Genomic DNA, 26,195 nt, shown 5'->3' with positions numbered 1-26,195 from the left:
AAATCATTATGTAATAAACTTGGTTTTATTAAAGGTTAATGATTTCACAATAAAATGAGTGTTATTAAAGGAACTTTGAAATTTGGTTTTCAAACAAAGTACCATGCATTTGAATGCATGCAAATGCAAGGTATGCAAATTGTTTTCCAGTCTAGAATTTAGAAATCTTAAATTCCTTTTAAAACAAGTTTAACACAATCCTTTTATACAACACTCGAATCACCTGGGAATTCGATGTGGGATAAAGGTCACCTAACCACATTGGAGGAAACTTGTGAGTTTGAGTTGGGTTTGCCATATTTGTGGGATAAAGGTCACCTAACCACTTGTATGTGCAAATTCGCATGTGTGTGTAAGTAAGGCGACTTGATTTGGAAACCATGTGAATAGGGTCACCAAAGCACGGCGTACAATGGTGTTGATGGGATTAAACATGGAAACTAATCATAAGATGTTTAACCGATCCCACAAAACTAGAAGTTGCAAAGGGTTGCAATCGTCAAACATTGACTACCTTGCTAATTTAAATAGTAGGATAAAGGTCACCTAACTACTATTTGATTGTAACGTTGGGTTCTAGATTTTAATCATTAATTGTCTTGAAGATATAAAGTGTATTAATGATTAAATTTGATTAAATAATATCGAAAATACTAAAATTGAGCTTTGTTAAATTATCTAGATGGCCGCAATCAATAATCCACCTAACGCAATTATCCCACTCGTGCATAACCTATCACTAAGAGCTATACTTGATAATGATCGTCTAAACTACAACAATTTTATGGATTGGTATCGAAACTTGATAATAGTTCTCAAGCAAGAAAAGAAATCCTATATTGGACGATCCTATTCCCGATGAACTAAACATTGACGATTTAGATGCCTACAACGATTGGTTGAAATACACCGAGGATTCGGTGCAAGTTTCTTACAGAACTGAGTTGGAGAAACTATTGAAAGATGCTCTTACAGAACTTCAAACTCTGAAGTCTGAGGTTGAGAAGACCTCAGATGCACCAAAACAGGGGGAGAATGTGCATGTTGTTACTACCGTTGAAAACTCTTTGATCATGATAGGGATGTTATATGAGGAAAGTGAGGAGGAACATGTGAGGGAAAATATTGAAATTGAAAATATTGTTCATGAGGAAGTAAGGGAGAATGAGGATGTTATTGATGATAATATGGAAGCTGATGATGAAAACACATAAGTGATGGAGACACATATAGATTCTGGAGAAACTGAGAAAATCTTTGAGGCTGATACAGAGATTATTGATCTTGAACAAGAGTTTGAAAAAACTATTGAATTTGACCCAGATCTTGATATTTTGTATGGTGATTTTGAAGAAAGTGACTCCTTGATTGTGCATGACAAGGATGTAATTGATGAAGATTTGAAAGACTTATTTAGAGACATAGATGAAATGCCACCTCCTACAATGAAAGAGGTTGGTACATCTAAGCCAATTAATGAGGATGAAGAGTTGAGAAAGAGAAAAGGAAATGTAGTGGCAGAAGATGAGAGAGCCAGTTGCAGCCTTGAAAGAAATATGGCAGTTTAAATGATCATATCCTTGACAAGGATGAGTTTGCACTGAAGGCAAAACTTTTACATGACCAGCTACTGAAAGAAATGTTTGACAGAGAATTCTTAAACTACATGCTAAGTGAAAAAGAATTTGAAGAGCAAATATTCTTGTTGAAACAGATTGAATTACAGAAGCAGCTTGAGATGAATGAAGATGAGCTTGACCAAGAGATACTTGAAGGACTTTTAAGGTTAAAACAAAATGAAGATGCAGAGAAAGCTCTTGCTGTGGTTGTGGAGAAGTTTCAAAGTGAAAAAAAGAATATTGAAGAAGAGATTGTTGAAGAAACACCAATTATTGAGCCAACAAGTGAAGAAAATCTTGATAGACAATTGGTATTTGACTATGACGGGAAGAAGATACAGGATGAGATGGTTAAAGCTTCATCTAATAAGGTGATAGCTGATTTATTGGAGAGTATTAAATTTGCTGAGAGAGAATGGCATGTTGACATGGTCAAATATGCAAGAAAGAGAAAAATATTTGGGCAGAACATTCCAAACTTTGAAGAAACTATTAAGAAGAGGAAGTTCAAAAGAAGAAGGTGAATGTGGTGGATGAAAAGGAGAAAACTAGTGAAGAACACATTCAAGCAATACCATTGCAAGTGGTGAAACCTGAAGATTATGAGCATGGATCTCAATAAACCTCAAATTGGGGCATTGGAGGATCAATCTGATATTGAGGAAGATGAGGAAGGAAAAGGAGAAAGAGAAAAAGAGGTTGAATATAGTTCACCTCAAATTACTTTGACTGATCTTGAAAACACTGAAGCCAAGATGGAAGAGTTAAGGAGGCAAGATCCAAGGATTGTTGCATTATAAGGCATGGGATGGATTCCGAAGTTATCAAGAATCTTTCTGATGAAGATCTTGATCATTCGTTAGGTAAAAGGAGAGAGGATGAAAGGAAAAGGAGGGAAGACAAAAGGAAGATACTGAACTTACATTTGTTTTATTTAAGACAATGTAAGTACTCTGATGATCAGCTAAACAAGATGACATATGAAGAATTGTAAATCTGAGTAATGCATTGAAATCAAAGGAAGATGAAAATGAGAAAATGATGGTTAAATTGAAAGCTAAAGCTGAATTGGAGAGAAAGTCAAGTGTGTTGAGGAGATTTGGGGAAAAGGAAGGCTTCCTGGTAGAAAAAGAGTTGGATTTGATATTGTTGAATCTATGTCAAAGAGGGAAATGGAAGCAAAGTTCAAAGCCTTATAAAAGAAGGTCTATGAAGAAGAAAAAGTTACTGCCAGACAAAAAAGAGAAAGAGAAAATAAGGAGAAGGTAGAAAGGGGGAAAGAGGACAAAGAAAGAAAAAGGTTAGCTTACAAGGCAAAGGAAAAAATTGCATAAGAAAAGAAAATTGCTCTAACTGAACAAGAACAATTACTTGATAGGCTGATGGATGCAGAAGGTGCATATGAAGATGTGAGCAAACTATCTAGCACTCAATGAAAATAACTGTATGAATTAGAGTTGGAAAAATATAAGGAGGAGATGAGAACTCAAAAGATTATTTAAGAAACAAAAGCATATTCCTCCTCTATTTCACAAACTAAAACAAGACTAATTGTCACTGAAAAGAGTAAAAATGTGAAGCCTTGGTCAGATGAAGAAAAGATTGATATGTTGAGTCAGATTATGTTGAAGATTGGGATGCCTGTTGAAGTATTTGATAATTTGGGAAAGTCGCAACTGAAGGAGCTATTTGAAAAGGAGTTGGTGTTGTTCAATGAAGTAAGCCAAGAAATTGAAAGGGCTAGATCCATGAAAAAACAACCCAGACCTCTTAAATATACTCCCAAAAGGCATGTATTTCAAGAACCTAAGTCACCCTCAAAGGAGCATATGAATATAGAAACTATTGACATGATACAAATTTTGTCCAAAGAAGGTGTTGACTATCTATCTATGATGATGATGAGCAAGGCTTATATTATCAAAAAATTTTAATCTAAGAGACATGTTAGAAGACCTCAAGCACTAAGACATTTTTCTTCAAGGGCTTTAACACCAAGGGTTCCCATTCCAACCACTAGGTCCAGTTTAAAAGAGAACAACGCCCACCATCAACTGTGGACTTACCAAAGAATCTCTACTATGATTCAAGAACCAAAACTTTGAAAGTTATCATGAAGAGTGGTGTGTTGAAGACTATAATTTGTAGAGATGATTGCAGGGTGTTTAACATGGAACAGTTAACTGAACTGGCAGATACGTCTCTATGATTATCAACAAAGAGATAGATTTGTTTGTGCATAGAGGAATGACTTGTCCAAATACTTAAAAGAACAAACAACGACAGGTTTTCCTTTGTTGAATAATAAGTGGAAGATGGAGTACACTGATGCAGAGAAAAGAAAAAGACAAAAGAGACTCAGTGAGATCAGAATGGCAAGGATTTCTTTTGACAAGTCCAAAGGATTTGTTAATCCATATGCCAACATGAAGGAGTGCATAAGTATGAAGAGAAGAATGAGCATACCAAGCACAGAAGCTCAAAGAAATGGAAGGATCTCAAGAATAAGCTATGAAAAGAAAACTAATAGTTGTATCTTGAAAAATTCAAAAGGTCTTGCTCTGGGCATAATAGAAGATGATTCTAACTTGAAATATCTCCATGTGGATGACTTGCATGACATCATGAAATGGGACCTCCCAGAGGATCATCCATTCCATGTGAAGATATCTATATTCTAACATAAGGCAGTAGTTGTGAGATTGGAGAGATGAATGCAAGAAAGAAGAAGCTCAAGAAGTTGAAGCTGAATGTAATCAATGTGTGGTTTACCTATAATATTTTATTATATATTGTGATGTAAGTTTATTTTCATATGTAATGCCCTTGAGGCGGAATTCAAGTATGTAATCTTTTCTTTTAAAGTAATGTAATTTACTGCTTTTAAGGATTTGATGTGTATTTTTTAAACAAGTGTATGTAATCTAGAGGTGTGTTGGTGCATCAGAGTTTGTTCCAATCTAGGGGGAGATTGTTGGCCTAAAAGATGATCAAGGAATATTGGAATCTTCTCAACCTCCTGAGAGATATGCTAAGTATGGAATTCGAGCAAATTAGGCACTTCGAGCAAGCTTTACACTTATTCAAGCAAGATATCTTATTTCGAGTAAGGTTATCTTTTGGAATTCTTCTAAGTGTTAAGTTCGACCAAACTACACTTCATTAAGCAAGGTTATTCTTCAGTCGAGCAAGGTTTGCTTCAGAGCACACTCTTGACTTGTCCAAGCTTAAACCAAGTAATTTGGTGGGTCGAGCAAAGATTTCAATAAAGATGATCTCAAGCATACTTGTAAGAAGTTAAAAGGAATTATCACAAGGACTTCTACGAGCAAAGTTCAACCTCGAGCAAGCTACAGTATCACAAGCATATTATGTTTGCTAGAATAAGTCTTAGACAAAAGGTTGAAGAGATCAAGAAGAACAAGTTTGCTCGTAGGATATTTTCGAGCAAAGTTTGATTATATCATGAAGATTGAAGTCTGCTTGATGAGTATTTTCTAAAGGAAAATATTTTAACTAAAAGCTTAGTCGAAGGAATGTTCAAGCACACACAAGGATTACAAGGTCTGCTCGACAAAGACAAAAACTTACTTGAAAACCTATTTGACACTTGTAATTATTTAGAATATGTTTGAATATGTTTTTACAATCATTAGAGTTTCTAAAAATTGTCAGGTGTGGCTATAAAAGGGAATACTATGTCACATTTATGACAACGACTGATAACCCACTTTTCCAAGCATACAGAATATTTGTAAGGAAAGCAACCGCACTTGACATTCGACCTAAAAAAACCCTAAAGATATTTCCTTTGTATTTCTCTGATATAAATAAAACTCTTTTGAGTTTATAGCGTGTTTGTTAGCTTTGTGTTATTGAAGCAACATCCTGATTATTATTGTTTCCACCATTAATAATCAAGGGGTTTTCACTTAGGGGCTATTTGTTTACATCTGAATGGAACCATTCAGATGTAAACATCTTATTCATTCAGACTTCAGACTGTTTGGTTTCAAACAGAAAAACATCTGAATGGTTAAAATTAGGTCCGAATCATTCAGACTTCTTGTTGTTGCTGAATGGGACAGAGGCTCATTCAGAGCTGACTCATTCAGATCTTAATGAACCAAACAGCCCCTTAGTTATTTCGTAATCCGTCTTGTCAGCATGTTTGTGGGTTACGAGTTTGTAGTGATAGTATTCTTACGATCCTGACAGACTAACAACTGGAGTGATCAACTCATAGTTTAAGAATATCGTGAGACATCTTTTAATCATTTGTGATTTTGACACTATTTCGAATTAGTGATAGATTTAGAAATTGCAATTACGGGATTAGCATAAAGCTTAACAGAAATATCCGTTGTGCCCTGATAATCAGGAACACATGATTTCCAAATAAACAAACAACATAAAGACCTAGTATTTCAGAATTTGGCAACTTTCTCAATACGAGATTTAAGACCATGAAATCATACACCTATGATAAGCCATTGAACAAGTAGCCAAACAAATTAAGTTTATATCACTGTTCAGTAAGCATACTTAAGCATTAAACGTATCAATGCATCATATAAAAAGTCTACCCAGATTCCCTTTTTAGTGGTGCTCACTTTCTTTCAAGATTAACACATAATATGTCACCCTTTTGTAGTTAGATAAAAAGAAATTAAAGCAGACATGGTTAACTATCTAGTCGATGTACTATCATTTTCTGTATGGATCAGAAGAACTCATTTTTCACAGCTTTTTAACAACTTAATTTTGAGATATTTTTTGATTTTCTAAAGACTGAAGAAAATAAATAAATATATACTGACATGCAAATAATCTGTATTTACAAAATCTTCCAAGTTGTAAGGGAAAATGATTATAGCCTACTTTTATTTTCTTTTTTTGAATAGATAATTTTTTTGCACCTATTTCAGTTCCTGTCTTAATTTTAATTATTTAAGAAAAAATCACATAGCATATATTTTTATTAGTATGATTTATCATGTCTTAAACAAGTATCTAATTACCTACAATAATAATATGTTATCAAATAAAATAAAAAAAAAAAGAAAAAAAACAGAGTACATTAAATTTGTTTGTTGGTATTTTCATCATGGAAGTTCCATGTGAAGAAAAGTGACCCAATCTTCAACCAAAACCTAACCCTCATCTCAATGGACCCAATCACCGATCAGCCACCGCCGATTACCACCGATCACTTCACCGCCGCACCTCCGCCGGCTGTCACCACCCCCACTCAGACCCACCCACCTTACCCCGAGGTAACAACGACTTCTTCTCCACAATTGTTAATTAATTAATTGTTCAATAAATAAAGTCTACTCTTTTGTGTTTGTTAATTAATGAATGAATCAGATGATAACAGCTACAATCACTGCTTTGAAAGATAAAGATGGGTCCAGCAGGCAAGCAATATCTAAATACATAGAGAAACACTTTGCTAATTTACCCCCAACTCACTCCACCCTGCTGACTCACCATTTGAAAAGATTGAAGAATTTGGGTCAACTTGTTATGGTCAAACATTCCTATATGATACCACCACCTGTTAGATCTAGCGAACCTCAAACTAATTACCAACATGTACTTGAATTTGGTGGTGGTAGTGCTATTGGTGCTGATGCTAATGTTGGTTTTGGTTTGGAGAATTCGGGTTCGGTTAAGAGGAAGCCGGGTCGGCCGCCTAAGCTTAAGCCGGTACCCGGGTTAGGGTTGGGTGAACAGGTACAAAATCAGGTGCAGGAAGTGCAGCCGTATGATGGCGGTGTTCGTTCTTATGAGGCGCGGTTTATCTACGATGCTGCTGGTGGTGGTCAAGATCTTGGTGGAAATTATGGGTCTGGGACTGGGCCGGGTTCTGGTTCCGGGCCGCTTTTGGCTTCCTTGGGGTTGGGTGATGATGGGGTTGTGGTTGCACCACTGCCAGCACCACCAGCGTCTGAGAACGCACAGACACCGGTGGCGGTGAAAAGGGGGCGTGGTCGTCCGCCTAAGTCTGGTGGTGCTTCCGGTGGTGGTGGTAAGATTCAGGCTCAAGTGCCTGAGCCTGGTGGTGGTGGTGGTGAGATTCAGGTGGTGGAGGCGGGGTTGGGGCGGCCGGGTAGGAAGCTGAATGGTGTAAGGGTGAAGAGGGGTCGGGGGAGACCAAAGAGGACTGGGTTTGAGGCGGTGACGGTACCATTGTCGGGAAATTATCTGTGGCCCAGAGGGAGGCCGAAGAGGGTTGTTAGACCCAAGGTGGCGGCAGTTAATGGTGGTGGTGAGGGTGTGTCGGGATCAAGAAGGCGGGGCCGGCCTTCACGTAAAACAATTGGTGATTTGCTTGGAAGGCCTCTGGGTAGTATCAGTAAGGTAATTAGTTATATATTTCTATCAAGTTATGAATTGGTTTTCGATTTTATATATATATTTTTTATACTTTGTTTGACATTTATGTTGATAATCAAAATCAGCTTTATTTATTATTTTTTTATGAATTAGGTTACATTTTATATTTTAATCATGTTAAACCAGATCGATATTCAATGTATCACAATTATGATCATGTAATAGGTACTGAAGTGAATTATGGGGAACTAGGAAGAGTGTTTTATAGAAATTAATAAATATTGGACAAATTTGTTCGGCTTATTAAACCAAGGTTTAATCACTTTAATAAATACTCTTCCCAGTTTATCATGATTCATCTTAGGTAACTCTTATTATAAAATTCTTTTCCATAAAGTTATAATGATTTTAATTGCAAGTCATGACATATGGATCTAATTTAATATGCATTTTGATGACAATGTATTCACATGGTATTAATATTTTCAAGTTTCTTTCGAATCCCATTTTTTCTGTATAGTTTACGTGTCTTGATCAACAATAGTAACATGTGTATACCACCTGATTTTGGGCTGCAGGGTGGGCCCGGGACCGCAGTCATAGTGACAGACCCGCATCAGCTTGTAGTTTATCAAGAGTTGAAGAGCAAATATGAGCATCTGGTAAGTTGAAAACAGATTCTTTATCATTAGTATGTTTATGCACAGGTGACAGTTTTGATCCCTTACAAATGAGTCATGTTTTATATCTAGTAAAATAAGAAAGATAGCTTAAATGAAAACTGTTAAGTTGGGTCCGACCCAAATTGCTAGTGTAATGTCCATAAAACCATATAATCATTTTATCAAGCTATATGAAAATCATCCACAGTTAGGGGGGGTGAAAACAAGCTGAGCCGACGAGATCGACCAGGCTCGAGCTTGGCTCAGTTTGACTTACGAGGGCTCGAACTCGGCTTGTTTCGAGCTCTTTTCCTAAGGCTCGAGCTCGGCTTGTTAGTTGTGTTTTCAAACTCGGGCTCGGCTTGTTTATTATATATTAATTGATTAATTTATATCTTTTATATATATATATATATATATATATATATATATAGAGAGAGAGAGAGAGAGAGAGAGACCTTAAATGTTAGAGCATTCTCATCCCACCCCCTATCTCCAAACCAAAAGTTACACTAAAACTCACTACATTTCTTCTCTCCATTTCAATTAAGTGACACTCTTTTATACCTTTATCATTATCTTTTCTCTTTCCCTCACTCACAACCACTTTCAAAAAATATTAAAAAATTATAGGGGGTGAACGGTAGCTTTTCAAATATACAGAAAAATCACTGCATTTTCTAAATTATAAAAACTCTTCACTCACAACACCCTAAATCACTCTCTAAATTATAAAAACATACCTCACATAAAATAGGGGGTTGGATGAGAATGCTCTAAGCTTGGCTCGAGTTCGTATGACCTTAAACGAGCCAAAAATCGGCTCAAGCTTGACTATGAGGTGTTAAAAATACATAGAAGTCAGTATAACTTAAAAATACACAAAGCTTGTTAAGGCTCGACGAGCCTAAACGAGCTTCCGATACAAGGCTCGAGCTCGGTCTCGATAACTACATGAGCTGTATTTGAGGCTCGAGCTAGAGCCTGAAAAAGCTCAGCTCGTTTTGAGCTTTATATTGATCCGGGCTCGAGTAGCTCGCGAGCAGTTCGTCTCATTTGCACCTTTATCCACAGTGTATGTATAAAAAAACTCCTATATTATACACTACTATAAAAGCTTTAGGTATATTATGTGATTGTTTCTACTATAAAAGCTTTAGGTATGATTGATTGATTGATTGATTGATTTTCTACTTTCTTGCACATTCTTTATCTTTTAAACAGATGAAAGATGAATTTGTTTATGCATATTTAATTGTATGCAGCAATCAAAAGTGAAGCAAGTGGCAAGTGTGGTGAAGTCTTGCATAGATCCTGACTACGGGAACACTGCGTTAGGCGCTTTACAGGAACTGGAAAATCTGGCTGCGGAAGTCAATGCATGATCAAACCCATGAACCCGCACCCTCAAGCTAAGTTTAGGACACTTTGTATCACGTGAAAAGCAAACCGTGTTTCCATGATCCCGTGTGCATAAATGAATGTGGCCATGAGTATGATGCTAACATAACACCTTCTTCTTAGAAGATGGTGTGTATTCTCTTTGTATGTTTCAGTTTGTTTTTGTAGGATTTGACATCTGTTTTAAGGTTTTATGCACTCATTGGTAGGCAAGTAAAATCATCATAAGAAAATGAAAGGAAAGGAGTAGTATGGACTGTTTTTATTGTATTGTTTTTGTAATCATATCCTACGACTAGTTATATTAGTAACCAAAACTTGTTTGATGTCCGGACTCTTGGTTTTGAAAGGTGTCAAAGTGCTCCTTGAAGCCTTAGATGCAAGGCAGGAGAGCTTGCTTCACGTATGCAAGGCGTCAGGTTTTCATAATTATAATTGTAGATTTCTTCTGCTATTTTATTACTCTATAACACCCGAGATAATAAAATGTACCATACTGTTTCGGTAGTTTGATGCTCAGAGCACCACTCTCTTGCACACCTTTGCGCTTTCATCATTGACTTGTCTAGCCCGAGCTAAAAAAGAACAAGCGGGCCGGAGTGGCTTACTTTGAGGTGGCAAGGCTAAAGCAGGATGGCCATCTTGATTTGTTTGTACATCAAAGTAGGAAATGAGCAACGCTACAAAAGGGGATGTGCGTGAATGCAGCCATGTGGCCTTTGGTACCCGATGAAATTCGCAAGAGCGAGATAGACAAGATGCATGCCGTCCCCTTTTCAATCAAAGCTTCAACTCACAAAAAGTTGCATGTTTTTACTTATTGCCCAACCTGCTCATTTTGTCACCTCTAATTGTGTCCCACTTGTAACCACACTATTCAAGTAAAAAATGACGAGACATGTATTGTTGTACATGTATCAGCGTAACTAACATAGCCATCCTGCCTAGAATGTTGTGATCGTGTTGTCTGTTTTCGAATTGGTTAACCACAATTACACTATGGCAAAAAAGGCAAAACTAATATTGATCTTAACATAGCTTTAGTACTATGAACTATATTAGCATACTTAAAACATGAAGCAAAACCAAAAATACAAACTATAAACCTACATAGGGTCCCGCTATTTCATGACTCATATTAAAAAACATAGTCCGAATCTTATAAATGTTCGCTTGCAACACACTTAACATAACTCTCCAAAAAACTACCATCAGCTTCTTCCAAATATTCAAGTTTTACATCTTTGTTGTAACACAAAAACAGTGGCTTTAGGTGGTTGTATATGTTTAATTAACGGTTCCTGTTTGGGTTGACTCATTTGCACTCCAACTTGAAATGGCGAGTAACACGAACATGACCCATCTGACGTGGGGAAATCATTATTTAATCTTTTCTATGATTGTTTAATAAACAAGACTTTATGACTTCATATATCATGATGTAGTTTTTATTGATATATATTTGTGGCTTTATGGTTTAAGTTAGAAAGATGTTTGAAGTTGTCATTTTACTTTATTTGTTGTTGTTTGTTATTTTGTTTTAATAAAAACAATAATGTGATACCTTCTAATGAATGTAAAATTATTTGTTCTTATAAATATTACACTATCAATTTATTATTTATTATTATTATTGTAACTATATATATATATATATATATATATATATATATATATATATATATATATATAGAGGAAGGTTAAAATAAAAAGAAGTTTTGTAAAAAGTGTAGGAAGGACCATGACGATGACATGTGGCAATAACACACCATGTTAGCCAAGGGTATATATGTCTAGCATGTTTTCTTAATTTAGGTAGTTATGGATTTCCTATTCTAATGCAATTAATTATATTTTTATCATTTAAAATATATGTAAGTGACATACTACTAGATTACAATTCATCATCATTCTCTCCAAGTCTCCAACAAAAATTCTGGTTCATGTATTTCATTATTTCCGAGTTTTATAAATCCATCATCATTGCCAATAATTCTTCAATATTTTACGATGCTGATTATTGTTAGTGCTCACTAAATTTGATGTGTTATAGTAATATCATACTTCTTTTCAAATTAACTGATGTGTCGTAAGCCATAATATTAAACTAGTGTGTTATGGTTCGTATTAGTTTACTGGTGTGTTATAACCTTGAGATACTAAAAAACATACCTTGCATCTTAAGCTTCATCCTCGGAACCTTCTCAGACGGTTTTTCTTCCATCGCTTAAAAACAATAATGTAAGACAACTGAAGGATTAAATAACACTCCTACTGACACAATAGACGCTGAAATCAAAAATCAAAAATCCAATATTAAAACATAAACCCATCCATGATTTTGGATATCTATGGAACCTTAATTTGAGGGATTGAATATTTTTATCAATTTAATTATTGAAAAAAAATGATCTGGTGCTTTTTGGATTCAACATAAATCAAGGCTACAATTTAGGAGGTGATGGTTACTGATTTGAAACTCATTAGACGTTTGTTGTATGTTTAAAAAACACATCGGACTATTTTGCCCCTGAAGGCTTAAAAAACAAGCTATAAAATAAAACACATTGCACTCTTAGATAACTTTCAATCTTGGCCTTTAATTCTATAGATCTAAGGGTTCACATTCCTTCCTACACTTCTTAGACACTATGGTTTTTTTAGGATAACCTCACCCTATATATCATCATCATCATCATCATCGTACTCAGTATATCCCACCAATAGCAATGCTATGGTAGGGTCTGAGGAAGGTAAGATGTAGACAGCATATATATATATATATATATATATATATATATATATATATAGGATGAGTATCATTACAGAACTGTTAAATTATTTAAGAATTTGAAAGAACCCTTGAAAACTAACGTTTTTTTAAAAAAAATTTGTATGTTAATGTTCTTTGAGAGTAGATCTCTATATCTACGATTACAGTTTTGAAAATTAGTTTTTATACATATCTATGTTTTGTTTTACACTTATGTAAATTTGTTAGTACATAAATTTACATATATGTAAATTTGTGATTAATATATGTAATCAAAATTGTTTATATAAAATATGATAAAACTACTCTTAAATAATGTTAATATATAAAAAAAATTAAAAAATTGTTTAGTTGTTAAGGGTTCTTAAGAGTTCTTAACCTTTTTAGAGTTCTTATATATATATATACATATATATATATATATACTAGTTTTTATCCCCCGTATTACGGGGGTTTTTATATATTGTTTGTTCTAATATATATTTATTTTTTTGAATTTATATTTTTTTATTGTATGAAAGTTAATAATATATTTATGGTTTGGCGATAAATTGTTTCACAAATAAATGAGATTTTATAACCCGGTTTAAAAGCTATATGATATTGATGAGACCCAAGACCCGTTTATTTTTTTTACTATAAAATTCTTTTTTTAATTATAAATAATATTTTTAAAAATTAATAATATATTTATAGTTTGATGAGACCCAAGACCCGTTTATTTTTTAAACTATCAAATTGGTTTTTTAATTTAAATAATATATATATCTTTTTTAAAATAAATAAGATATTAATTTTTATTATATAATATTTTATAGGATTTTTACATCAATAATTTGATGAGAATAATTTTTAATTTTATGAGATGTTATAACCCATTTAAGGAATATATGGGTTTGGTAAGACTCATACCCATGAATTCGGGTCAAATGCATGAGAAACCTCCATTTAAAAATCAAGCAAATCTGGTGACTCCAAAAAAAGGGGAGCGACCACATCGCGACACGTAAGATTTTTATGTCTTCGTTTATATATATATATATATATATATTATATATATATATATATATAATTTTCACGCGTATGATACACAAGTTGCTAGCCATTGAAAGATATTGAAATTTTACATTATTGTTTGAGTCTTCGTCTCCAATTCTTCTAACGTTATAGAAAGCCATTTTTTAATATGTGACAACATTTTGTTTTAAAAATAATTTTTATACACATAAAATGTATAATAATATCGGTATAAATGTTTTGTATTAAAATAAATCAAACACCAAGGTTTGGTTTACAAATTATAATTTATAATTAACAGTGTATAAATATATCAAAAACTTATTATAAAAGTCATAAATAAAAATTTTTATATAATATAACTCAATTTACGTATTACATGTAATATTTTTTTACTTTTATTATAACTTACATCTGTCACACCCCGACCAAAAGTGGCGGAACATGTCGGGGCGTAACGTATTGATTGGACAGTAGCTTATAAGACACTAATTAATGTGGCAATTATTTTTTTATTTCATTAACATTACATCAAATACACAAATTACAATAACTAAATCAAATAAATCATTCTTTTGTGTAATATGAATAAATATCCTAAGGTCTAACTATTTTCTTCAATCTTGAATAATATCAACTATTTGTACCTGTAACATGTATGAAAGTAGAGTTTGTCAACACGAATGTTGGTGAGAATACATAAGTTTTAGTTTTATATATAGAGAGAGATACATCACAATTCATATGTAAATGATGAGTATTACAATTCTTATGTAGATATAAACAACTAAATAGATATGGACCCGTTCTTATTGATACGAAATCAAAGTACTTGGGTAAATGTATGATCATACTAGATGAGGATGAGATACCAATCACCAAGCATAAAATAAACAATTAAACACATAGAGCATTTATCATAGAGCATGCAATAATCACACATAAACATATATTGAATTGTGTTTTGAATAGATGTGGGAATAAAACATAAGTAAACTTGAATATCGTATACATGTTACCCCCAAAATATAAAATATAGAAAAAGGGGTATGTAAACTCACCTTAACGAGTGGATTAACGAATATGAGATGACGATAAAAAATTTAAGTAGAAACTGTCGAGCTCCTTGGGATAGAGCTCCTAGTTGTTTAAAGATAATATTAATTTATTATAACAAAGTATTAACAAAACTTATAAAGAATAGGATTTGATTGGGTCGTAAGTACAATTGTTATTTAAAATATCATTAGGTTAATTATTCAAATTTGTAAATAATATGAACTAAGGGGGGTATAAACAATAAAATAATACGACATAACCTTACGGTTACAAATCGGTTTAAAAGAATTTCGGAGTGTTTTTGGGGTTTAAACTATTAATATTAATATTATTATTATTATTTAGATTATTTTAAACAAATAAAATAGATAATATATGAGCACATATATATATAGATTAATTATGAATCATAAGTTCAAAAGACAAGAAAACACGAAGCCGAGGGTTCGGTTTATCAAGATAGTGTTTAATTAGAGTTGTATCATCAACAAAAATTATTAAGAGAAATAAAAGGAGAAAAACAATAAAAAAAATTACAAACCGGGCATGGGAGGGCTCGAACCCCGCGCCCAGGCCGGTTCATACGTTTAGCATAAACAGTGCTGGCCATCTGAGCCAGCACGGATGTTGATTAAATTGTGAGCCTGCAAATTAATAAACACAATGGTTTTTCTTGTTCTTCCCTAAATTGATATTAAACCCTAAAATCCGAATTCAGATTATTTGATCACCATCGTTTACATTTGATTTAGGGTTATTGTTGGTTGATTAAAAACGACACAGAAACATGGAATAATTACAAGAGTTGATAACGAATTGAATAAGAACGACCTCCTAGGGTTCTCAGTTGAAACTCGATCAATAACGGGGTGCAGACGGCTCAAAAACTTGCAATTGATATATGGTTTGGATTCGCGATGCTGAGAGGAGTGTGGGTACGAGTTTAATTGAATTTTAGACGAATATATATAAGGATTTAGAGAGGATTTGGCCGCGACTTGATTAGGTTGCGATTAGCTGTCAATTGGTAACAATTTACCATGTTTAGGGTGTCGGTGGACGCGGTTTTTGGTTAGGAATTGATTGGTTACATCATTTTCGTCAATTAATCCAAGAATTAGGGCTGCAACTCAGTAAAGAAAGGGTGAATGTGGTGGGTCGGCGGGAAAGGGAAGAGAGGAGGGGGAATTGAATAATTTTTGCAATTAGGTCCTTATTCTATGGATATGGGTGTAAAAGTGGGTTTAAATTAGCTAGGGGGCTATTAGTGTACATAACTCATAGTTAAATCTAAGTAACAAATAAAAGAAAATGCATATGTTAAACGACCCGAGAATTTATCTAGCATTGAATGTTCGAATAAATAATGAGACAAAAAAAAGAGAAAGAAAAGAAAAAAAAATTAATAATAGATAAGTCGGGTTTGAACTATAATGAATGTTACAACATCCGTGTGTAACACGGGCTTTCATTATTAAACATATTATTATTTTAAAGGTATATTTAATTTGAATGATATTGTTTTTTTAAATTTTCAGGTGGTGAAACAAAATGAGTTTCTTTTGTTAGAATATTTGAAGAAGTTGATGGTGGATTGATATAAAAGAACATGTTTAGGTCATTGATGTTTTTTGGTGGTCACAAACTTTTTGTAAATTTAAACTTTTAATATCTAAACATTGTAAATGGTTAGCATTTTAGTCCAAAAGTTGAAAAAGCTTTGTGTTGTTTGAATTTGTTATTTAAATTTATTATGTTTGTTAACATGTTTTTTCACACGTGTGTAACACGGGCCTATACCCTAGTAACACCATTAAATAAAAATAAATGATGTATTATATAACTTTCCATGCTCGTACTAGTTATACGCCATATATGTATATTACACCAGAGTGATATCAATTTACTAACGCCCCGCTCTTGAGTTTTTTTAAAGGAAGAAAAGGAAAGGAAAACTGAGGATAGTTAAAAAATGGATGCTCTTGAGTTTTTTTAGGATGGAAAGGAAAGGAATAGGAGGAGTTATGAGGGATTAAATTGATGTTTTTTCCCAATAAATTATCCTCTCTCCTTTCCTTTCCTCTTATTTTCTTCCAACTCAAGAACTCACCAATTAAAAAAAAATTGCATTCCCTTCCATTCCCTTTCTTATCCTTCCCTCTCATTTCATTTTCTTTCCTTGGTTAAAAACCTCAAAAACAAAGCGTAAATGCTTTAAAAAGTAACACCAACATAACTGATAAACCGCTACAATGGGTCATATTAATTTCCATACTCATACGTCATATATGTATCTTACATCCGAACATTTTCATAGTAGCTTCTCGGTAGGAGGGATCGTTTTCTTTTCTGTTTTTTTTCGTGAAATGAGACTTGCAGAAAAAAAAAGTAACATTGATCTACCGCTAATGGTAATGATAAAAACATAATAACTAATAACCTAAAAAAGAAGCTAACAAATAAATCAAGAAAGATTGAAAGAAAGCTCCTCATTTAACATTCCTACAAAACTAACACATTCTCATTTTAAACATTTTATTTTTTAAACTAATACATTCTGATCATTTCTACTTGTAGGCTTCAAAAATCTACATAGCCTTGTCCACATTCCACAAATCTCATCCTCCACTCTCCCCCCGGACTCAGTTGGTGGAGCCTTAAACTTGGCTATCTCACTCAACTCTTCAAATGCCACAACCAGATTCCCCAGTCTCGCAACGAACTCGATCAAAAGCGAAGTAAACGTCACCAATGAAAGCACACTCGCGCTCTTATAAGTATCCGCTTCATCTGGAATCACCATTCTTTCGGGCTTATACGAGAACTGTCGGGTCAACGACTTGTGAAGACCATTTGTACCCTCAACGGGTAAATTAGTACTTTCACTTTCGGTGGTCCTAGACTTTCCAAGATCGAGCAGGGTTTCACTAAACGAGTGGTACCCATGATATGCATACGGGTCTTCCGTCTTTAAGAAGTCTTGTGGGTCGTGAATCTCGATTGGTGGTTTCCCGATTTCCCAACTGTTTGAGTCAACGAGAAGGTATGACTTTTGGTCAACTTTTTTTTGCAAGTCTTCCGCTGCTTTGAGAACTTCATCGAGTATGTTTAACGAACCTAATTTCTCCATTTTCTTTACTTTGTTACCGAGTTCACGTAACACTTTCGCGCCAGCTGTACCTACCCTTTGAAGCTCGTCTCGGAAAACCCGTCTTCTATCCGCAGGAGCCTGCACATTATTTACATGTTATTAGAGTTTAAGAAGACAACCTATAAGAAGGAAGCTACAGGGTATAGGGGTGCAAACAAGTCGAGCAGAGCCCAAGCTCGACCGTTGAGTAGTTTTTCTAAACCTTGAGTTGGGCTTGTGAGTAGTTTTTTTTTTCGACCTCAGCTCGTAATTTGGGCTCGTTTTTAATTTATTATAATTTATATACATTTCAAGTATATTTATATATTTTTAATTATAGATTTTATATAACGTAATATGCATTATCTAGCTGTCTTTAAATCATAATTTTATATATAACAATTATTATTCTATAAATACATATATTTAATATATTAAATAACTTTTTAGGCTCGATAAGTGAAACTAGACTCTGGCTCTGGCTCTGGCTCATGAATGTTAAATAAGTTTATTTTGAGGCTCGAGTTTGTTTAAAGTCAACTAGATACAATCTTTTAACGAGCCGATCCTGAGTTCCTCTAAAGCTGGATTCACTCATTTACATACCTAAGAGTAAATGTGTCAAAACGGGTAAATATACCATGGGTCAGTTCGGGTCAACCCAAGAATAGTTTCTTTTTAGTCTTCTTTTAAATCCATAAATAATTATACAATTAAAAATAATTATTTAATAACCCAATTTTTTAATATTTATTAATCCATATAAGTATATAACCCAAAATGACCATTCTCAAATAAATACCTGTATTTCGGATAGTATGCATCCGTGCAACGCCATGACCATAAACGAGCAATGCCTCAAAGCACCGCTAACCTTCACAAAGTTTCTCCAAGGATACTTATTTATCTTGTAAGCACCATGTGGTGGTTCCCATATAGCAAAGCCCAACTGAACAAAACAAATATCAAATCATATGTTTTTGACTTTTTAAAGTCAACAAATTAATTTTCAAGTTCAGAATGCTAAACCGCATCTTTGGCTTTTCAAGGTCAAACAAATTACTCTTCCAATTCAAAATAGTTCTAAATTCTTTAATTAAAATTATTTTGGAATCAGTGTGTGATGTATTATTAACAGAAAAAACATATGAATTTGGAAAAAACAAGTTTTGAATTGTAAGATATCAAATCATATGTTCTGAGTTTTCAAAGTCAACAAATTACTTTTCAAGTTCAGAATACTTCTGAATTCTTTTGTTTCTTTAACTAAAAGTAATTCTAGAATCAACAGAAAAATAATGTGTCATGTATTACTAGCAAAAAAACATATGGTTTTGGAAAAAACAAAAGGTTTGAAGTGTAAAATACCAAAGCATCCTCTTGACTTGTAGATTCCACAGCCGATCTGTAACCACTATAAAGCCGATCTTCATGAGCTTGGTAAGTAAGGATTTTTGAAGGAATTCTTTTATATTCAATACAATCAAGATATTGATTGATACAACCTGAAAATAAAAGGCCAAAAAGAAATATTTAAAAATAAAACTTCACAAAACACAGGGGTATGCGTTGACTTATTAAGTCAAAAGAAACACTTTTTAAAAAATAAAAATTCATATGGATTCTTTGAATTTCCAAGAGAATAAGGATACATATGCTGGAGATTTTATATAAATATTAGAAAACTGAAAACAAAACGTGTTAAAATGTGAAGAAATTCACATGAACTTTGAATTTGTAAATTTTATGTTTGACCTCAAAAGGAAGAGTCATGAAATAAACTTAAGATATAGATAAAACATCACAATGTATTAACTAACCTTCCAAGGAGCTAGCAACACTATAGAAATTCTTAACTACCAAATTATGCAAATCTTCACCGGCCCATATTGGATAGATGCCAACATTCACAAGCAGACTGACACCCGCACCCAATGCAATTAGAAAAAACCGACTCACGGCTGTGTCTATGAACTCATTAGTGCGATATCCGGATGCCATTATGTAACAATAAGTCAACGTGAACACTCGGAAGCCATATTCATAAGCTTTCCATGTAGGGTAAAGTTTTGCAAAAGTTGCAAGTGATCCTACAAAAGATATATAATCGTATTACAAAGATGATAATTTAAACCCTTTTATGATTTAATGCTAACAGGTCAAACGGGTCAAAAACTTGCTTAAAAGGAAACGAATCTGCTGGGTCAAACGTCACCAAAATGTATTTACAATCCACAAAACCTCCTAAATCATTTTATTCAACTCAATGAAAATATTACTTTTACAATCATATTTGACACACCAACTATTTAATATAAACAAAAACTTTACTCTAAAGTTATGCAACTTTCATGAGGTGTTTCGATCTTATTGCAAACTTTTTATATATGCTTAACTTTTTTAAAGTTAAGTGAGGAAAATAAAACATATATGAATCTTAAAAGTTTGGACAAAATATGTTTAGGGACAATGTCTGTTTTGACCGGTTACCCGACCCACACATATTGCCTGGTGGTGGTCGTTACCTATGGTAAATATGCTAATAACAATAACAACTTCATCCCAGGGCTCGCCAGCTCGTTCACACAAGTGAGCAAACTCTGCCATGGCTAAAGCAAGTCCACCAGCCGACAAAGTTCCCAGTGCACGGTTAAATCCTTTGCTAAACGTTGCTCCTGCATAATAATCAATTAAATGATTATTATTACTATGACCTCAAGAATCAAAATCAGAATAAAATAGCACATATTCAAACACCCCAATGTAGCATCCTTGAATGAATGTATATTATATTTTGTGGTTTTAAATGACAAGTTGAGACACATGGATAGGGTATAACATAACAGGCCATTCTATTATCTATTTTCTACCCCACCACAATATATGACAAGCAACAAACACATTTATGACAGTTTATTTTGATTTTGGATACCATTAGATTTCCAAGCAAGCAAAAGTTTATAACTATATTAATCAATTTATAATCTCCTCCGTAAGTTGGTCATTTTTACATATCAGCCTCGTCCAGACCCAACATTTGACCAAATTATACATGTCATGCATCAGAGCCATACACATGGTGAAATTAGAGATCGTGCTAATTACCGAAAGACAAAGTAAAATGACATTTGTACCCTTACTGAGTCAATCATTTCTAGAAAGATCCTCAATATTTAGCAACATAGAAAAGTCAGAAGCACTTTTTCAAATTTCATGTAAGCCATTAGGTTGATTCAAATTAAAACACAAATCAGATGAACATAAAAGTTACCTATACTAAACTCAAAGACGACGACAACAGTAAGTATCGCCCAGACATAATGCTCACTAATATCCGGAAACGGCTCTTTCCAAAATATCAAGAGCGAAATCAGAGCCAACGCCAGCCCTAATTTGGCCGAAAACACGGCCTTTCTCGGGTCCGATCGACCCATCTTGTAAGCCTCAACCACCGTCACCTTTAAAAACAACCAAAACCCACGACCAATTGAACCCACACAACCACCACCATCAGGTTGAGGTGGTGGTTGTTGGCCTAATGCAGACGATGCCAGTCTGTCTCGTTGGAGGTTATCCAGCAACGGGTGTTTGTTATTGTTGTTCTCCATGTGATATTATGAAATGGCTGAAATGATGGGTTTAATGTACGGAATTTGGGAGGATAGTGACACGATGACAACTTCGAGGAAAGACCTGCATATGAAACAATGGACGATGGTTTTATTTTAGATTCTATAAAATAGTGACTATTGAAGTGGGCAGAGCCACACCGTTTATTATTATTTTTCTTTTGTCAATAAATTATTAATTTCTTTATTTATGTGATAACGACGACTATAAAGTATCTACTTTTTTGTTGATACTGTTTTTTATTAGTTTTATATTTTTTAACGTCTAATATTTAGAGAAAATTACATAAATAGGTAAGTTTGACCAATAATTAACCAAAATAGACATGTCTATTTAGCCTACATCTCTCTAATTATTAGTTTTTTAACCAATAAACAACTGACACGTCACCCAAGCTGGCTAAGGCGGCTAAGCCTTAGCCTCCACTTTATGGGCACGGAATTTTATAAAAAGTAAACGGGTCTCACCTTTAACCAATAAAAATTTGACACGTGTCAAAGGCGGCTAAACTTAGTCTACATTTATGGTTATTTAGCCGACATCTTTGACTCTTAGCCGGCTTCGGGATACTTGTCTATTTAGTTAGCCGGCTCCAACTCGGCTTGTAGGCTAATGCTTCACTTAGCCGCCTTCAATTTCTTCATTTAGCCGTCTAATTTTAGCCGCCAAAATTGAATATTTTACCAACCTTATTAAATATTTAGCCAGCTTCACTTAGCAGGTGTAAATCTAGCCGCCAAAATTGAATATTTTACTAACCTTACCAACTCTATTAAATATTTAGCCGGCTTCAATTAGTCGTCTTCTTATCCCAGTGTAAATCAACCGGAAGGTATTCAACAACCCGATCAACAACATGCCAATTCCCACCACTATAAACGACGACGTTAACAAACATATTTTTTAAAAAAATGAGTATCTTGTGATAAGAAATTAAAAAGTTTGAGAGGGTGAAGATGGTTTTATAAGATGTAGGGAATATGGTTGTATAGTTTTATAAAAATGGTTGGTGAAAAATTAATTTTGGGTAGGTAAAATATTTATTGCCGATGGCTAAAACATGCCGGCTATGAGAAAAAAATTGCGGCTAAACGAAGCCGGCTAAATAATTAAGTGAGTAGGTAAAATATTTAATTTTAGGGGCTAAATTTACACCGGCTAAGAAGATGGTTAATTGAAGCCGACTAAATATTTAATAGAGTTGGTAAGGTTGGTAAAATATTCAATTTTGGCGGCTAAATTTACACCGACTACGAAGACGGCTAAGTGAAGCCGGCTAAATATTTAATAAGGTTGGTAAAATATTCAATTTTGACGGCTAAAATTAGACGACTAAATGAAAAAATTAAAGGCGGCTAAGTGAAGCCTTAGCTTACAAGCCGAGTTGGAGCCGGCTAAGAAGGAATATTTGGAGCCGGCTAACTAAATAGACACGTATCCCGAAGCTGGCTAAGAGTCAAGTATGCCGGCTAAATACCAATAGATGTAGGCTAAGTTTAGCCGCCTTTGACACGTGTCGAATTTTTATTGGTTAAAGGTGGGACCCGTTTACTTTTTATAAAATTCCGTACCCATAAAGTGGAGGCTAAGGCTTAGCCGCCTTAGCTGGCTTCGGTGACGTGTCAGTTGTTTATTTGTTAAAAAACCAATGATTGGAGTGATGTGGGCTAAATAGACATGTCTATTTTGATAAATTATTGGTCAAACTTGTCTATTTCTGTAATTTTTCCTAATATTTATCACAGACTCGTCAATTATCTTCATTCCTCTCTCATGAGAAAACCCACTAATATATAAGAAAACCCCATGATCTAATTTGAACCTCCAATTTATTAGTTTTAACTTTGAAGTGATGCAACTTTTTTTAAGAAACCCCTATGGAAAAAAGCACAAAAGCAACCTTCCATAATCCATACAATAACCAAGAGAGTTTTCTTGAGACAAAATATTACCTAATAACACATTTGATAAAAAAAATCTATGATTGTGATAAAGCTCTCTTAAATCAGGTTTAGAACCTGAGGCCATAAAAATCTGAAAGTCTTAAACCATCACATTCCATTTAACGAAACGAAACGGCCAATTGCTTAATTAATGGAACTTAAATATCAAATTTGAGGTGATTTGGGAACCAAAGTGTTTTGTGTGTTGATATTTCTGGTTTTATTTTTTCTCGGGTATGAAAAATTTAAATACAATGTTCAAATCCGACTCTTATGTCTCTTGTTTTTTTGGGTTTGGATTATCCGAGGCAGGTTTATAAAATTTGGCTGAGAAAACTGGAAAAGAATGTTTTAAATTATCTTCACTCGAACGTAAATAAAAAATTATCCCAATGGTAGACAACAATTGAAGAGTTGTGAGATTAAATATGTACTTATTAGTCTTAAATTCTTTGGAAATAACTATAAAACAATCATTTAGTCGTGAATTAAATTGAAGAGAATGCTAACTGAACCAAATATACTTTTGGGATAAATTTTTTTTAAACAACTTTTATTAAACCAAAACTAGCAAAAGCTAGTAACAACAACAAATCAGTTACATTACAAGAAGAAGAATTTTAAGCCACAACGTCCAATCAATAATATTTTTACTATCTCTATTTGTAATCCATGAAAATGAGTAAATAAGAAGAGAGTTGAAAATGAGATATTTTCTGCTAACTTTCGTTTAAAAAACAACTTCATCCCGATCAGGACCGGCCCTTAGGGGTGGCTGGATGGTCGACGGCTACATGCCCGACACCACGCTAGGCCCGAAAAGTTTTTTAGAAAAAAATTATATGTGTTTTTATTAAAAACAATATGTGTATTTAATGTTTAAACTCAATAAGATAACCACTAGCTTGGTCTAGTAGTAAAGGAGTATTACTCATAACCAAAAGGTTATGGGTTTCTAGTCTCATTTGAGACATGTTTAATCATATTTTTTATACAAAATTTTTTTACACAACTCAAATTATAACTAAGAAAACTCATATAAAAATTAAATTGTTTAAACCCAACAAAATACTCCTTTTATCTAAAGCCCAAAAAAAACTTCGCCTTCGACCCAAAACTTTTTTTTATTTCTTGAAGCCGGCCCTGATTCCGAGCCCGCCAAATGATCCACCACGCAAAGAAAATAATACCATAAATTAATTAATGCTTCTTACTAGCAACTGAAATCATGTCAAGCCATAATATACTTTAGGATAATGTTGTGCCTGTAGAGTAGGCAACACTCCAAGAATAATAACAGGAAGGAAAGACTAGCTTGGGGCAATTTTCTTGTTAATTATCAAAAGCAAATTACATGAATATAAATATGCAATGCAACAACTACTCCACTAACCACTCTACCTTATCTTTAGGATCATGGACATACGTGAACCCCATGATCAAACTACATGCATAACTAACATGTGACATAATTAAATAACATAAAACAAATAACATAAATTAAATAACATGACTAAAATGCAAACTAAACTTCAAGATGGCCCAAGGATTTGTTCAGCTAGGTTGGTTGGGAAGGATTTGGGCCTGCATCAGATAACAATTAAACAAGAATGTGAATTGAATTGACTACACCTGACGCATACTTTATTCGGGTTTTCGGGTTGACCCGAAACCCAGAAAATAAAACCGTTAACGAAACTGAATTACTACAGTTCAAGTTCGGTTTAGTGTTTTTCCATATACACGATAGGCTTTCTCGGGTAGGGTTTCAAGTTATGGTTAAAATGACAGGCCTGGTAGAAGTTTTGAATAGACCAAAACTGAATATTATATTTGAGAGGAGTGTTTTTTTAGTAGTTAATGGTTGGAAACTTGGTGTAGGTGCGTCTGTCGACATTTTTATAATATATTATGAACTATTACTAGTTTAATTATCATACCTACATTTGTGCGTACATAGGCGCATATTGTATTCAAGGGTCTATTACAATAGATTAATGATTTGATGATCATCTCTTTCGATGTTGATTGCTTTGACTATTTAAATGGGTTTGGTCTAAAATATGAATAATGGACGATAAATATAAACTCAGAAAGAGGGTGTAAACGGGTCGAACCGTATGCAAGCTATTCGAGATTATATCGTCAAAAAATCTAGTATGAGTTGAGTTTTATTGTGACATTCGTTGATTTCGGGTCAATCGTGTATTCGTTTTTGTATTTGTTTATCATGTAAACCGACCCGTTTTGTAAATCGAAACCTTTAAAATAATCAAAATGATGGGTTGTATGTCACATATTTGTTTCATTTTTTTCGAGTCTCAAAAATATCCATTTAGGTCCTTAAAATGCCTTAAAAACGCTTTAAAACAACTCTAGGGCCAAAACTGCCATTTTTGCAAAGTTTGGAGATCTGGCCACCCACCCCATAGAGATATGCGATGGGTGTGGCGAAATCCCCAGTGCGTATCTCTAAGAGCTTCAGATCAGTTTCTTTGTTTTTTTGGTTTATATCCTATTATCCAATCCAAATTTTTACCCATTAGACCTCATGCTTAACCCTTTCAACCTTATCCTATTTATACCCACCCTCATGCTTCATTAATCCATGCTCACACT

At 33.8% G+C, this 26,195-nt stretch overlaps 2 protein-coding genes across 2 annotated transcripts; one reads left to right on the top strand and one right to left on the bottom strand.

Annotated features, from left to right (window-relative positions):
- The first annotated feature begins 6,708 nt into the window (after positions 1 to 6,708).
- LOC143622571 (uncharacterized) lies at positions 6,709 to 10,341 on the top strand. Its single transcript, XM_077093679.1, has 4 exons — positions 6,709 to 6,895; positions 6,990 to 7,985; positions 8,540 to 8,623; positions 9,889 to 10,341. Exons 1-4 carry the CDS (start codon positions 6,788 to 6,790, stop codon positions 10,006 to 10,008), a joined length of 1,308 nt encoding a protein of 435 aa, XP_076949794.1. The 5' UTR covers positions 6,709 to 6,787; the 3' UTR covers positions 10,009 to 10,341.
- A 7,007-nt stretch (positions 10,342 to 17,348) lies between these two features.
- LOC143622572 (aluminum-activated malate transporter 9-like) lies at positions 17,349 to 21,596 on the bottom strand. The gene is made up of 6 exons (XM_077093680.1): positions 21,275 to 21,596; positions 20,529 to 20,678; positions 19,824 to 20,093; positions 19,372 to 19,508; positions 18,806 to 18,952; positions 17,349 to 18,102 (listed from the first exon to the last, which is right to left on the bottom strand). Exons 1-6 carry the CDS (start codon positions 21,435 to 21,437, stop codon positions 17,416 to 17,418), a joined length of 1,554 nt encoding a protein of 517 aa, XP_076949795.1. The 5' UTR covers positions 21,438 to 21,596; the 3' UTR covers positions 17,349 to 17,415.
- Positions 21,597 to 26,195: the final 4,599 nt, after the last annotated feature.

This window comes from Bidens hawaiensis, unplaced genomic scaffold (genome assembly GCF_021521415.1).
Source record: "Bidens hawaiensis isolate Kalapana, Puna unplaced genomic scaffold, B.hawaiensis_p1.1 tig00003219_1, whole genome shotgun sequence".
Taxonomy (NCBI): domain Eukaryota; kingdom Viridiplantae; phylum Streptophyta; class Magnoliopsida; order Asterales; family Asteraceae; genus Bidens; species Bidens hawaiensis.
The sequence above is the reverse complement of the archived record's forward strand: the minus strand, read 5'-3'. Positions and strand labels throughout refer to the sequence as shown.